The sequence below is a fragment of the Castor canadensis genome, chromosome 10 (assembly GCF_047511655.1).
Source record: "Castor canadensis chromosome 10, mCasCan1.hap1v2, whole genome shotgun sequence".
Taxonomy (NCBI): Eukaryota; Metazoa; Chordata; class Mammalia; order Rodentia; family Castoridae; genus Castor; species Castor canadensis.
In genome coordinates this window covers 11,548,052-11,564,758 of record NC_133395.1, presented here as the reverse complement: position 1 = coordinate 11,564,758, position 16,707 = coordinate 11,548,052, and the positions used below count along the sequence as shown (strand labels likewise).

General features: G+C 42.9%; 1 protein-coding gene across 1 annotated transcript in view; it reads left to right on the top strand.

Moving 5' to 3' along the window:
- Clybl (citramalyl-CoA lyase) overlaps positions 1–14,514 on the top strand; it is a 246,235-nt gene extending 231,721 nt beyond the window's left edge. The window contains exons 8-9 of the mRNA XM_020160884.2: positions 12,283–12,402; positions 13,380–14,514. Of these exons, the coding sequence (XP_020016473.1) occupies positions 12,283–12,378 (96 nt within the window). The 3' untranslated portion in view covers positions 12,379–12,402; positions 13,380–14,514. The remainder of the gene's footprint in view (positions 1–12,282; positions 12,403–13,379) is intronic.
- Positions 14,515–16,707: the final 2,193 nt, after the last annotated feature.

Sequence of the window (16,707 nt, the reverse complement as noted above, 5' to 3'; positions counted from 1 at the left end):
CCTTTATATTCTTGTTCATGTAGTATTTTCAGAACTGGACACCATAATTTTGAGTTGAAAAAGTCCAATTCATAGAAAAGCTGAGTTTACCAGTGGTGACTTTATGATTGGTTTGACTAACACCAAATTTGCAAATTTTTGAACACTTAAAGCAAGGCAAAGAACTCCAGTGCAAGCAGATCCTAGCTCACAGCGTTTTTAGTGGCAAATGACTGGCTCGTTATTACAGGATAAGAGATTTTTTGTATAGGTTAAATCTGATAACTTTTTAAATCTTTCGCTTCGTCCCTAATTAATAATGCATTCTTAAGGATAGGTTTTTCCTCTGGTTTATATTTTTCAGGAATTTTTCCTAAATTTTGATTTTTAGAAAATGTCATTCTTATAGGCAGATGAAGTTTCAGAAGTCGTCTATTCAGTGTCCTTCTGTTTATACTGAGATCCAGTAAAAGTTCAGAAGTTGCCCAGCATCACTTACAACCAAGGTGGCAATACAGCTATGATCAAAATTCAGGGCTCCATTTGTAAATAAAAATATGAACACAGTTAGCATAAACGCAGCTTCAGTTGGGTGACAGGGAACATCCGTGCTAATGACAAACTAGAGTCTTAAAAGTATTCCATCACAACCAAAATGTACATCTATTTTTTGAACATGAGCAGAAACTAATGAGAAAGGAAAGAACAGATATCCCTGTGCCCACTCAGCCCTCCCCACAGTCCATGCCCACATCACTCCCGGCCCTGCTCTTGTCTACCAGCCTACCCTAGAAAGGCTTCTTCACTGACCCTGTTCACTGTAAACTTCACCCCATGCTGTTCATTATCACTCATTCAGTCTTCCAAGGTAGGTTGAATATTGCCAGAGAAAATGGAGAACCCTTACTTAGCAGAACCCTTACTTAGTAGCCAGCAAATACATAGGTTCATCTCACTCAAAGGATACAGACCGAAAGTTACATCCTCAGTTCGGCCTGTGGCCCACAAACACACACTGGCGTCACTGTTTTATAGCAAGATGCATGCAAGGGCCATTTCTCCTCCGACATTGTGCTCTCTCTTCCTCTTGCTGTATTTCTCCTTCATAGGCTGTCTGGATCTGTCGATACCCTTCCACATAGCTTCCCTGGTCCTCTCTCGTTCACTTTTCCCTAAATTCTTTGTTTCTGTTTCTTCCATCTCTTTCTTTCTCACCACCGTGTGGCCACACCACATCACCATCCCTTGCCTTCTCTTCTGTAGCTGATTATAATGGAGAAATCTGGTGCATTCTTCTAATTTTTTAAATATTCATTAAGGAATTTTCTCATTCTGATTTCTAGTAAAAGTAGATAAATGGAATTTTATTTAATTAAAAATCTAAAGCAAGCATTGCTAGAATTCCCTATTTTCTTCTACTTTAGGTTAGTGGGGCTCAATAGAAAAAAAAACACACATGGGGCAGTTTCTCATCATTACTGTAGAGAATAAAGAACTCTGTATTGTGTCACATGACACGTGACACAATGCAGCGTCTTGGTCAGAAATAGGTAGCAAACACCTTTAGTAAATACCAGTGAGATAACTGGTTTCCAAATTTTTCATAGTGCTAAAAAGGAATTACTGGGTGAGTTTTTAACATACTGACCTTCTGCTGCCTTCTAGAAAAATTGAAAGAAAATTTTTTCATTAGCTATTATTCATCTGCTGTACTTTTCAAAATGCATTGGTACTTCAGTAAATCTCCTGTAGTTCATTTATAGCTGCTTTCCAAAGAAAGAATAAGCATAGAAGTTTAGCATTATTAGTCTCAGCTAATAACATAATAATGCAGTAAAATGCCATTTGCCGTCTTTCTCATAGCTCACTGCAGCTTATATTTGATGAAATATTTTTAATTAAATAAAAATATTTAAGCAATTGGCTTATTACACTTTTTAAAATAAAAAAATAAATAAATAGGAAGATTGGAGGTATGGCTCAAGTAGTAGAGTGCCTGCTTTGCAAGCACGAAGCCCTGAGTTCAAACCCCAGTCCCACCAATTACAAAAAATAAAAATAAAAGGGAAAATTTAAGCAGGATTCCTAGTTTCAAAAAGAAATTTGAGGGCTGGGGGTATAGCTCAGTGGTAGAATGCTTGTGTAGCATGTGTTGAGACCCTGAGTTTGATCCCCAGTACCAAGAAAAAAGAAGGAAGGAAAAAAGGAAGAAAGGATAAGAGGGAGGGAGGAAGGAAGGAAAAAAAAGAAATCTGAAATGGAAATGATAGTTGCAGAACTCCATATAATTATTACTAAAAGAATCAATGAATTATATAGCGTGAGTGAATTTTATGGTATGCAAATCATGCCTCAATCAAGCCACTTTAAAAAAAACCAGAATATTAAGCACAGAGTCTAATTTGTAGCAAACTTGTAAACTCCTTTAGATTTCAACTCTTATAAATTAATCTAGATGTTTTATCTGAGTAAATAGCTTTCTGTGCAGCATACTGGGCTCAGTTTTTCCAGATCTCCTTTTCAAAAGATATTTAAACTAAAGAGTTATCTATTTCTGCCCAGTCATTCTGCCTGAATATTTTTAAGGTAAATATTAATACCTATGTTTCATAGACTGAATTTTTTAAATGGAAGGCTCCCTGGGTCTCATCTGTGGGTTCTTGAAAGTAAGAATTGCTCATAGTTCATTAGAGTGGTGATTACTAAGGAACTAATGCCATTGTTTATACCACCTGCTTCACCAAAACCAAAATATCATTTTCTATTGAGAAAACCTGGATTCAGAAAGCTCATTTCTGGGAAGAGACCTAAATTACTATTAGTAATAATTGTTTTCATTACTGTTACTGGACTAAGCCTCAAGAACTGGAATGATGGAGATACTAGTACAGAGAACTGCAGGGTGGCTTCATCTCACTGCTTGTTAAGTATGAAGTGGATATATTTGTAATTGTCATTTATCACAGATTAAATTTGAAACTGATTTTAAAAACAAACTTTTAAAATAATTTAAAACAAAAGAATTGCTCTGATCCACTGAGACCCTCCATCTGTACATGATTGGGTACTGCTCACACACTAAGACAAGTGAACCAAATATTCAGCCCGGCTCTCCGACTCTGGATCAGTTGCCTCAATCTTTCCCACCTTTTTCCTGCCAAATCTACCTTCCAAACTTCCTTCTGCTGCTTCTTTTTCCTCTGCCTTCCTAAAAACTATTGATAAAGTCCAAGTACTTCTTACCAAGTACAATCTATGAATTTCTCTATTTTCTATATGAGGCTAGAACTAATAATCTCATGCTTCCTTTTTAAAAGCAAAATGTCAATGCTGCCTATTCATCTTACATCCATTCCATTTCAACATTCCCTGAAATTTCATCCTTTGTAAATGTGCCTGGTGATTTGTCTTTGCACAAATCAGTTATCTGCTGAAAAACTGTATCCTGTGTCTCAGTACCTCCTCCAGTGTGAGCCAGCCTCCTGGGCTCACGTTATTGACATTTGATCAGTGTCTTCTCCAGCTAGTAGTATAAGTTTCTAAATTCTTCTAAACTGATTTGTTTTCCAACTGATGCTCTGTCAACATACAGCATTCCTGAGTCGTTTCTTGGAGACAAGGTTTATGATCTGTAAGAGTTTAGAGGAGACATAGGTGTGTCTGCCTCTGCTCATTTACTCACTGTATACATCATGTCTCTCAAGGTCTTTTGTTTTATTTTCCTTTTTTTTTTTTTTTTGTGGTTCTGGGTATTAAACCCAGGACCCTGCCCATGCTGGACAAGTGTTCCACCACTGAACTGCATCCCCAGTGCCACAAACTCTTAAAGCTGTTACAGCTAGACTGAAATCCAGCCTTGTCATGATTCAAACGCTCTGCTTTTCACTGGATGTGCAGTGGTAAACACAGTTAAATAGCTCTGAAAATAGCAATAGCAAGGTGAGTAGCAGCCGTCCCTGGAATCATGGTGGTAGTGGTTCTGGTGGAGTAACAATATTCAGACAAGGGTCCTAGTTTTGCCAAAGGGTGGCAGAAGTCACAGAGGTAACATGTCACAGCACTGTGACAGCAGTACTAGCAATAACAGCTCTCATTTCCTGAGAGCCCATTATGTGACAGGCCATTGCATGCATTACTTATTTAATCCTCTAGACAGTAAAGTATCATCACCCCATTTTACAGATGAAGACACTGAGGCTGGCAAAGTAACTTTATTTGTTGTGGCTCAAATAACAGGACTAGACATTCCTGGATTCACGTATTCAGATGTGGCTGAGTTCCAAAGCCCATATTCCTAACTTGTATATCAAACAGCATCAAAGGGGAAAACCCAGGAAGCAAGACCCTTCCTCCCCTTGTGTCTTTAGATCCTTTTATTCCAGTCTCAGGCCACTGAATACCATCTGAGCATGTGCCTACCTTGGCAAATGTTCTATTTTGGTTTAGTAGCACGTCACAGAGGGGCTGCAAGGAGCAAACTGTCCCCTAGTACCCTCTCAGGCCTGCTCTGGCCTGACAGGTGTAGCTGCACAGGGACCATACAAGGGCCTCCATTCTGTTCCCTGTTGGTGGCTCTGCAGTCTGAGTTTTGAGAGCCAGAGGTTTATTGGGCAAAGATGGGGAAAGCCTGGGAGGGATGTGCAGCTATGTGGATTCCATCCCCCACACCCTCTCCGCCCTGGCCCTGAGGCTGGGGCCAGTGAAGGGTCCCCGGGCTCTCAGCACATCGCTCCCACCCCATTCTCACTGCACTCCCTCATCAGGTGCAAAGCTAGCCCCCTTCAGATGGTCCACCTGTTACATCCTGACAGTCATTCCGATGGCTGCCCATCAAAGGCCACGGAATGTCATCTGATGAATTCCGGTCACGGTGACAAGGACAGATTAGCACAATGGGAATTGCTGTCCATGGTGAACGACTCCAGCTGAACTTTTAGAAACTTCATGTAGAGATACATTAGCATCTGTAAATTATCTGGCAATAGGAGTGAATGGCTGCCAAAATTTAATTCAAAATATCTATCAAATTATCACTACAATTTGAAGTGTTAAAAAAATATTCTGTTTCCCAAGCCTTCAGTAACATTCCCTTACTGTTTTCATGACAATTTTTAAAGATATCTATCCATAAAACAAAGGGTTACTGATATCCAGAAGCACATGCCAGGATCTAATGCCTCCTTTTTCATTCCTTTTAACAAAGGAATGGTTTGCTTCTTTTAAAGCTTAAATATTGAATTATTGAATTTTAATATTTCTAATATAATTATAGTAAGAACTTTCAAACAGCTCAAAATGAAAGCATGTAATGTTTCATTTTTCCCAAATTCAGTCATTAAAATTGCATTTTCACATACTTTCTGCCCATTATTTATACATTATTTTTTCAGCCTCATCCTAAGTAATAATATCTCTAAAATAATAGCATAGCTATGTTGTTATTATAAATTACATCAAAATAAAAATTCAAAAGATGCAGTATATTAAAATAAATGTATATTAACTTTTTAACACTTAATTGTTTTCTGTCGTCTCACTAATTCAGTGATCTGCCTTACCTTGGTGTACACTGAGTGTACACAAGAGGTCTGAGACTTGGGGGAAAAGCCCCAGAACTAGATTCCAATTCCGTCCTCAGAAGTTCCTTAAAAAGGTTAACTGATACTGAATCCCAGTTTCTGCATCTGTAAAACTGAACTAATGACACCTTCCCCACACAGTCTCTGGCAATGTTTTGTGGTCGTGTAAAGTACTATTCAATGAAATCTCTTGGGCGGAAGAACATGTGCTTAGCAAGCGAGGCCCTGGGTTCAATTCCTAGCACCACCACCACCCCCAAAAAAACTTTTTTGGGTAATGAGTCTCCCTAATGGTACTGCCACCCTGCAGTTTTCAGTTTGCTGGTCAGTTTTCCAGGGTTTCCCAAGGGCTATGGTTAACTAGACCATAGGTTAGAGGAGCTCTTCATGGTTCCTCATGGGAAAATTCCATCCTTTTCCCCACCCAGAAAGTTAATGCTGGCCCCTGAGGCAAAACTAGGCAGCCCATTCCTGCTAGACAAAGAAAATATCCAGAGGAAAGGGAAGGGAAGGACAAGGACAAGGAGGCTCAGCTTCCTCCCCGGGGGTCCAGAAAGGAGCAAGCCTTGGGGACCTAGTACACTGTGTCACAGCACATCTTTGTCTGTAGAGACCAACTGTGTGTGTGCTTTGTCATAGATGACATCTAGCAGCTAATGAGCAGCAGAACTGACATTTATGTGTTGTCCTGTCCAGATTGCTTGAATTAGGCAGTGTTAGGTTCTCATGCCTTCAGCCCTAGAAAAACCCCTTCAGCCACAGACTCAACCTCTGTTCTTTCATTTGCCTTGTCTGTGGAATCACTGGTGACCAGAGACACAGGGCTTCAATAGAACAGAGAAAGCCAACTCCGTACACATTACTTTACATGCAGCTTCTGGTCCCTTGGGGCTCTCAGTAGACACTCAAGTGGTATCCCTGACCTTCTACCCATGACTTTAATAAAAGTATTTGTTCCTCCAAGCCCTCCCCTGGCCACACTGCCCCATTTTGATGGCTCCTCTCTGTGGTTCATTGGCCCTTAAGCACTATGTATATGACATACTCGTACTATGAAGTCATTTGCAGGAGTTAGGCTGATCCCCACAACATTGCAATATTTTTTTTTTTGGCAGTAGTGGGGTTTGAACTCAGGGCTTTACTCTACCACTTGAGCTATGTCTCCAGCCTTTACATTACAGTATTTGAGTCAGTTGCTGTGTCTTGCTGACACTTGGCTCAAGTGTTAGTCAACTGGCCAGTGAATATCACCAGACCCAGGAAGATCAAGGACAAAGAAAGACACATGCACATAAAGGAGAGAAGAAGTTATTCTGTCACTGCCCCTCATTTGCCAGCTTGGGGCCCCACAAAAGAACTCAAGTTCCACCCAGAACTATCACATGCCTGGGTCTTTTTCCTTCCCTCCTGTCCCCCTTGCCCTGGGCATCTGCTAGTACCCTCCACATCTCAGCTTGACCATCACTTCCCAAAGGGAGCCATGTCTAACTAGTCAGGTCCCCTGTCAAATGTTTTTCTGCTACACTGTGCATTGCTTTTCTGAGCATGCGTACTCACTTGTAAGTATATGATCATTTCTAGAAATGTAATGTCTTTTGCTCCCATTAGAATGAAAGCTCCATGAGGTCAGGGACACATCTGCCTTGTTCCCTACTTAAGCAAGCCCCATGCCTAACTAGGCCCACACACAGTAGGTTCCGAATATGTTGGATGGTAAATGATCATGGAAGTGGGCAAAGGTCTTGCATAGCCTGATGGGGTGGGATACAGGGACTGGTCCCTAGGACTAATTGGGATGGATCCACACTGTACGTTTCACAGTGACTTAGGAACCCAGCAGTCACGTGCAGTAGAAAACAAAAAAACAAAAATCCAGTCACCACCTGTGGACCTGAGCCTTTCTATTCCATCAAGCCCATTATTGCTCCCTCCTTTTTTTTTTGGTACTGGGGAGGGAACCCAGCACTGGGCAAGTGCTCTACCACTGAGCTAAACCTCCAGCGCTCCTTTAGTATGTGCCATCATTGTCTAGTCGGCCTTCACAGAACATCTCCTATGTGCTTGTCATGTCCTGGGAGCATGTTCTGGAAAGTCATAGACCTGGTTCCACCCTCAAGGGCCTCCTAGCATAGTGAGAAAGGCAGTAATGACAAGAGAGTGGACAAAGGCTGTCACAGAGGCTGTGTGGGAAAGGAGAGATGACCAGGGAGATGAAACCTCCACAGAGGAGGCAGTACCTTCAGACATCTTAAAGCGTCAGGAGTTTGCCAGACCTAAGGGAAAGGACCTCTGGAGCAGAGACCACAGCACATGGCAGAATGCAGTACAGAGTGTGTGTGTCTGTGTGTGTTGGGGGTCGAAGTCCTACTACACTGTTAGGACACGAAGCTGGGACAGGGCTTGATTCTTTTAAGTCCAGAGGGAGCCACCACAGGGCTTAAGCAAATGGAGGAACCCATCAAATCTGCTTTAGGCTGGCGCTGGTGCTCACACCTATAATCCTAGCTACTCAGGGGCAGACATCAGGAGGATGACAGTTTGAAGCCAGCCTAGGCAAATAGTTTGTAAGGCCCTATCTCAAAAAATCCCATCTCAAAAATGGGCTGGTGGAGTGGCTCAAGGTGTAGACCCTGAGTTCAAACCCCAGTACTGGAAAAAAAAAAAAAAAATCTGCTTCAGAAAGATAACAGCCAGATCCCAATGAGGAAGTCAAACACAGAGAGAGAGAAAGAGAGAGAGAGAGAAAGAGAGAGAGAGAGAGAGAGACGTCCCAGCTCTCCCAGTGAGACATCTATCAGCCAGCTTAGCAGCTTCAGCCTCCCCAATGGAGCTCTGAGAGCCTGACACCTAAACCCCCATCCTTAAAATGAATATCACAAACTATGAGTGAATCAAAGCCACGTTGAGGGCCTGTCCAAGGACTTTGCCAGTGGGACCAGTGGAAAGAAAGGAAAGAGAGGAGTGAGACCTGCCATGAGAGTGTCCAGGTGAGAGCACATCCCTCCCTTCTGTGAGGAGCGTCAAGGAGCAGCTGACTGCTAAGAAGAACCCCTCACAGGGCAGGCTGGGGCTGAAGGACTTCAACAAGTAGACAGCACAACCAGGATCACAGTGAGAAATCCAATAAAGCCTAACACTGACTGATTAAAGTGCTGGGAATTCACTGGGAACTGTCATGGGTAAATGGTGAACTCACTGAGCAAAAGACTCACTACCACGTAGGAAAAGGTGTCAGCTCGAGGGGAAGACTGGAACAGCCGTGCTCTCATTACCCTGAGTGCTGGCCTAGAGATTCCTCTCTGAGGGAGTCAGCAGCAGCATCAGGATGTGCCAGGGAACACCCTGAGTGTGCAAAGAAGTTCTTGAAAACAAAGCAAATAGGAAAAGAATTAGATCAATGTTTGGCTTCTAGCTACTTGCCCTAGAGAAAAAAAAAATCTCAAGTACTAAGTGCCAGAAATGCAAAATATGTGACTATTCCCCATCTATGCAGTCACTGTTGTCATAACGACCACCCTCACCACTACTTTCCTCAGCAGACAGTAAGTTGGATTCTTCTCCATCTGAGGAAGTTTTGTTACTTCAGTGTCTATCTTGTCACAGCAATGACCAAGGTGTCAGAAAATCTACAGCCTGTGGTTACCATTTTCCCTCACATGCAGATGACGTGTATGCTACTGGGATACTGGTTCTCACTTCCAGGAGTCTGAAATCACAGACCTGTACCCAGTAAGAGGTGCCCAGCCACTGAGCAGGGATCTATGACAATAAGTGATGCATGAGGCCCCTGTGGAATAAAAGGCAGCAGTGTAGGAGTTGAAGGCTGCAAATGTGGCTCAAGCGGTAGAGCAACTGCCCAGCAAGTGCGAAGCTGAGTTCAAACTCCAGTACCACCAATAAGTAAATTACTTAAATAGAGAAGGAAATAGAATGGTGTTTGCCAGGGAGCTACAGGGAGGCAGAAAAGGGGCATTGTTTAATGGTGCAGAGTTTCAGTGTTGCAGGATGAGAAAGGTGTGGAGCTCCATGAGTACACAACACTACCAAACTATACATGTAAAAATGACAAAGATGGTAAATTTTATGTTATGTATTTTTCTACCAAAATCAAAAAAAGACTTTTAATGGAATGAATAATAATATCTACTCCAAAGTGTTGTTATTACATGAAATAAAACATGAAGTCCCAGGCACCGGTCCTAGGATTAGTAACCACTTAAAAAATTATCACTCTTACTATTTTGCTGTCATGGTTGTTAAAGAATGTAGCCATGAACATATTGTTATTTAAAGGTATTTTAAACAATTATAGTAAGAATCTTCAAGTTGGTGGAAATTCCCTGAACTTATTTATTTATTTATTTGGTGGTACTGGGGTTTGAACTCAGGGCTTCTCAATTGCTATGCAGGTACTCTACCACTTGAGCCACTCTGCCAGCCCCTCCCTGCACTTTTTGAGATGGGCAATTTTTCAAGACAGCATTAGGCAGTGAAATTGAAACTTCTCTATAATCATCCCTAAGGAATACTTCAAATCCTCCCTGAAAACCAAGTTGCTCCTTGACAAACTATATTTTTCCAAATCCCAAGCACCAGATTGCTTACATTTCCCATGTTTATCCATAATATTAAAAAAAAAAAACAGCCAGGTTATAGGTCGATGTGTGAAAGTGTAGGACATTTATACCATGCAGTCGAATTCTTAACACTAAAATCCTCAATTTGCAGAGATAAACACAGAACAAAAATGCTAAATTTTGTTTGCCACCAAACTAAAGTAAATCAAGCAAAATCTGCCACCATAAAAGAAAGAAATGAAGTAATTTTCAGCTTTGATGTGCATGTTGAATGCAAAGCAGTTGGGACAACAGGGCCTAGACCCAAAGGCATCGTTTTGATTCTCTGAGCATCGTTTTGATTTCACGTGCATCTATGCTAATTTTGTCTCTCCAGTCTATTATTTAAGCCATCGAAGGACAGATGTGCTGTTTTACAGGGCCATAATCCACTTGGTGGGCGGATCACCAAGAGGCCTTTGGTCTTCCTCATTACTCCAATCAGAAAACTAGAGGATTGCCTTATAAAACAGCATGTGACCCACACCCTGATGTCCATGGAATGCTAACCCAGGAAACCTCCACAAAGCAAATTCACAAAATTCATCATGGTCAGAAAGATGACCCACATTGGCGTTAGTCAGAATGAAATCAGACAGAGGCCAATCCGAGGTATAAGTAGTACAAGTGAAAGGATCATGAAGTGACTTACAGTACAGGATTTAGGTTCACACACTTGCTCACAGGACTCCAGTTCATTAGTCTAAAGCTGAGAAGGTCAGGCACTACTGGCAAAGTCTAATGTGTGTGTAGGCTTTGAAATTTCTATTGACTGAAAGATAAATTCTGAAGATATTGCTAAGAATCTCCTGCTAATTTCTCTGGGGGGTTTTTGTTTTTTAGGGGTTTTGTTTTGGTTTTTACTCCCATCATATGTATATATAGCCCCAAATGACTACCTCATAGCTCCCATTGTGGGAGTTCAGCACACACATCCCAGAAACCCTAAGCACGGCACTGACTGTGGACAAGCATCCAGAAATGGGCTGCACGGTATGCAAATGAACCATAATCAGTAAGGATTAAGAGTCTTTCAACCCACCTTCAGGTCTCAGAGGACCACCTGCTCCCCAATCACAGCAACCTCCTTGCCAACAGGTAGAAGAAGGAGAGTTAAGATAAGGACTGTGACTATAAGCAGCAAAAAGAAGTGATTAAAAGAACATAAATAACCAGACATTAACTAGGGTTCTGGGTATGCTGCCTTTTACCCATTTAATTTTCCCTTTACTGATACACTAAAGAAACCCAGCTATCTTAACATGGGAGTCTCTGGTGACAACACAAAGCTCTGGGACCCAAGTGTTAGCATAGCTCTGTTTCCTAGACATAGAACCTTGGAAGATCCCTTAACTATGCTGGCCCTCGCTTTTTACATGACACATAAATAAGCATTTTTAGAAAATTTATAAAAAGAACTGGCTGGAGGCATGGCTCAAGTGGAAGAATACCTGCGTCACAAACATGATGCCCTGAGTTCAAACCCTACTACTACCAAAAAAAAAAAAAAGAACCTGCAAAATAGTGGTAAAATGGAGATACACAAGGGTATCTCAGAGATGCCACCCAGTCTCATCAGTCAACAGATGTGTGATTTCTTTGTTACAGCTGCATGTCATTGTATTCTCCTTGTGTGTCCAAACAGCCTAGTCTCTTTCACTCAGCGCAATCATACTTTGCATTTGCTCATCACCATCCAGTGACACCCCTCAATTATGTTATGCAAGGAGGAAGCATTTTGCTGTTACTCTAATCAGGCAGTTTTTTAAACAATATTCAGTTACCAGAATACATTTTAAAGTCTTATATAATATTTCAAAAATGGTATATAAGGAAGCATTGAAATTTTCCTTCCATAGTTGTTTTCTGCTTCATGTCAGGAGATGATTTTTTCCTTTCCATTAAAATGCTGAAGAGGAGAGAAAGAAAAAAAAGAAAAGAAAGAAATCTTTCCCCTGCAATTTACTTTGGCTTTCTCAAAAGTTGGGCAGGAAAGTCAGCTCAATTCAGGTAGAATCTAAAATGTTCTTGTTATACAAGTGTGCACAGAAAGGAAGCCTATAATTTCCGAGCATTCTTTCAGGAAGTTTGTGTTCTCTGTTTTCCAGGGAGCTTTTACTTTCCAAGGGAGTATGATCGACATGCCATTACTGAAGCAGGCTCAGAACATTGTTACGCTTGCCACATCCATCAGGGAAAAATGATCTGTGAAATGAAGCTCTCATCAGGTGGGCTGAACATATACAGTGGGTTTCTTAAAGCCAGACCGTATACTCAAGGCAACTTGTTAGCATGTCAGATTGGGACCTCGCTCCATTCACAGCTCATGTTAATTACGCTTTTTTTGTTTTTGTTTTTGTTGCCTTACTGGCCAGTTATTCCTCTAAAATGAACTTTCTCCCTTTGGGGTCCAAACTTATGATTTTATTATTGTTTATTAATGTATTACAAATATGGATTTATGATTGCACGGGAAAATAAATTCCTGGGGAAAGATGGGTGGCAAGAGGAAGTTGAACTTTAGGGAAACAGATCTTTCCTCCACCCTTCTCCTGTTAGCAAATGTTTCCCACTTTATTCAGCCAAGACCACAGATAATTTAAAGAAAGGCCAAGCTTTTTAAAAATAATAACAAAATTAAGAGGTCTTGTAATATGATAAAAACAGAGATAGGATTGAAAGCCTTGTTAAGTATTATATTGGCTTTAAAAGATACCTTCAAAAATAAACTCAGAACCAATTCCTGTGCACCCTCAACCCCCAAATGCTACACCCACATCCTCGAACTGCAGGATGGTGAAGCCAAAGCTCTCCTCCTGGGTGAATGCTCTGTGTCAACAGTTACCGGCAATTAAAAAATAAATGCAGAAACACACGACCTCCATCTTTTATTTTCCCATTTAACTGTTCGCCAATGAGGCCATTTCCCCCCACCCCCCCACCCCCGCCTGAAATGTAAGGCCGGGACTGGACTCCCTCAGCCATAAACTTGTAGTGTCTCAGAAGACACAAAGCCATGGGGCTGGTGCATATGGCCCCTGTGAGATTTGCATCACATTAGAGATGCTGCTACAGGTCATATGGGTGGTGTGGTTAACTGGCTTAGTAAAGCTGTTTTGAAGAGGTTAACCCAGCTTGTAGTAAGGGTAAATAAACATAACAACCAGCCATTGTTCCCTATTCAGCATGTACTCTTATATTGAAGGCTAAAGGGTATTGAAGCTGCGAGGATCAACTTGTCCGTGCCAGAGGACGCCAATGAAGTTTGAAACACCAACAATCAGAGATTTTGTTTCTGTTCCTCATTAAATCATGAGCTTTTGTGTGGAGACTCTGGACAACTGTTCTTTAAGAAATTAACAGAATGGGAAGTTTAAAACTCTACACCAACCTTTTCATGACCTACACAGCAGCAATGCTGCTGCTCTTAGACAAACCCGGCAGGGAAGGCTGCTCTGTTGATTTAAATTTGTAAATAGAAAACAGTTGTTTTTCAGTTCCATCTTTCACCTCCTCCTATGCCTTTTTGGTTTTTCCCCTTTCTGGCCCCTGGCGTGTGCCCCAACCAGGGGTCTACTTTTAGCCACTTTCTTCCAATTCCTACAGGAAGCCTAAGAAGTGAGTAGAGGTTAAGTTTAGTTACCAGCAACAGCATCAGCAGCCCAAAATCGAGTCAGAAAATGCCACGAGGTCCATGCACCCCACCTATCCCAGTGCAGGACAGGAAGAAGCAGACCCTATTCCAACTGAGATGTGAAGGAACCAGATCCAGATCCAAACACAGGACCCAAGGAGACAGCTTTCTACCTGAGATGGGGCATACCAGGCTGGGGGCCGTTGTCTTGAGCAGTGCATCTCCCCCCCTCCCATGCAGCCTCTCCAGCCCCTCATTAGGGCATCATCACCCCTCACCTGGGTCGCCCTGTGCTGCCCCAGAGTTTCTGGAAAGGCAAGTGAAAACCATCCCCATCCTCACTCTGGAACTGGGAAGGAAGAAAATGCCATCTTGCCACCTTCAGATGCAACTGGCCTCTAGCCCGGCTATGCTTCAGGACTGAGGACAGGGACAGTGGGCCGAACTTCCTAAAGAAGTACCCACACCAAGCCCCTGCTGCAGCTGGGAATCATGAAGTCAAGTGTGCATGGGGTAAGCCAGGCCCACAGGTATTCACACTCAGTCTCTGTTCAGAACACAGACACAAGAGGACTGCACAGAGACAAAAGGAAGGCTCTCTCTCTCTCTCTCTCTCTCTCTCTCTCTCTCTCTCTCTCTCTGTCTCACACACACACACACACACACACACACACACTCACACACACACACACACACACACACAGACGGTCTTAGAAGAAGCAATGAGCCAGATAAGCTCTGAGAGGACCAAAGGCACAGGTTCTAGTCTCCTCCTCAATGGTGCAGGCAGCCTCCAAATGCATACAGGTGGCCCTCCTCAAGCCACAGCCTCCTTCTGAGGGAGCTACACCTGCAAGGACCAAAGGCATAGAGTCCTCAGGAAAAACAGTCCTTTAGTAGGTCTTGGGTGGTACTGAGAGCTGGATCTAGTTAGGCCTTCTTCCCCACCAGCAAGAGGCCCACAGGTTCCTTAGGTCCCCACCACGTTGGATTGTCCTTGTCTGAAGTTGCACCCTGTTTACACCTTGTTTGGTGTCTCCTCAAACATCAGCTTGATCTTATTCTTAACCCAGTGGTCCCATTCTGAGTAGGATCATGACACTGGGACCTGCTAGACTCCAAAAACAAAGACCAAGGTTTCACTCTGAGCAAAGACCCTAACGTGTTCAGTCATGGCCAGAGCTCCATCACACCTTTGACAGACAGAACTCCAGGACAAGGAGAGGTAGAGATATTCCTACTCTTCTCTAGCCTGCCTCTCTGGTGCTGTGGTGGGTGAAGGTGGGAGGCAGCCCTTGTGGTGAGCGAGCTGATATGTACTGCGCCCACAGCTAACATGGGAAATGCGGTCTACCCAACTCCTCTGCCGGGAAGCCAGCCCAGGAAGGCAGCTAAATTGGATTAATTAAAAACCATACCTGTTTATATTTTGTGTAGCTCATCACAGCCACTTGCTTCCCCGTATCACCCCCCTGTTATTAATTCTTGGAGGCTAAATTATGGGTAACACTATTAAAACATTATCAGAACTAATGAGAAACAATTACTTAGAAAATGAGCCAGGACAAGATTGAGTTGAGAACATCAGTGGTGATCACCATAGATTAGTTTAATAAATCATCAGGTGCAAGGCAAGTCTGACTGTATGTATGCAAAACCCCATCACGGGAAAATGAAATTGAGATTTTTTTTTTTGCATAATTTTTTCATTAATCTCAATAGGACCCGTGTGGTGTAAGATTGCTTTATTCCCCTAATACCTTGCCTGGGGTGGGGAGTGTACCCAATAATGTCTTCATTGTTTTACTGAGGTCTTAATGACAATCTGTGACAACCTCATTTTAATGTATAGAGGATTATATCAATAGTCATGTTTTATTGAAACGATCAAGGGAACTCCGGTCTCAGGGGGCCCAGTCTCTGAGCACAGTTAGGGAGTTCTGAGCATCTGGGGACCTTCCCTTCCGATGTCCAAGGTTTGAACTACTGTCTAGGCTACTTTCACCTGCTCTCCTCCAGGGACAGGCGGGTGAAACAGTGTCCTGCAGAATGAAGACTTCCCGGCCTCCGATTTGAATTTGAAAGTTTGGCCTGTTTTGCTGGGTAAAGAGAACAAACCATGTGCTGACTCACCTCTAAAACATAAGTATCATTCTGACCTTTGCTCTCCAGAGTTTTGTGGGAGCTTGGTGGGAGTTCAGGAAGCTGACTTTCTGTTGGGGACATGGAATTTTCTGAGATACCATGAACAGAAGAAAGCAGCAGCTTTTTGATTTGAGGGACATTCCGCTTTTAGAACTTGGGTGTATCTTGCGACCTGAAACTTCCATTTTTATTTTTACTTTTTCCTTAGCGCTAGGAAAGCAATTGAGGGTATAAAACAGGTCATAAGATTTCCAGCGGGACCCCGTGCACATTAACGCCGGCGAGGGTTACGGGACGGGTCTGTAACTGCGGAGGGCAGGGACGCGGACTCTGAGGTCCGAGCCTCCAGCTCCCCCCCGCGCGAGGTCTTCACCGGCCGATTTTAAGGGACAGCAATTACCGGACTTCCACATTTAAAGCCGTAATTTTAGCCTTTCTTTCCGCGCTCTAGTTTAAACTGGGCCAGGGGAGGGGGAGCTAAGAGAACGACCAAAATGGAAAGTAAATGACTTTCCGATCCCCAGCTTATACCTGCAAACTTGCGCGGTGGGACCCGGCAGCTTTCTGCAGTTCTGTGGCGGTGCATTTTGGTGGTGGTGGTGGTTTGTTTGGTTCCTGTAATTACCTGGCAGCACACCTCCACAGCGGCTGGCCGTGGAACGGCACCGGCAGCCTCCCCAGCTCGGAGATGGTTTGCCGCGTTCAACCCAGTTTCAGCTAAGCGGGCGGAAGCCTGCGGAGAATTTATTATGAA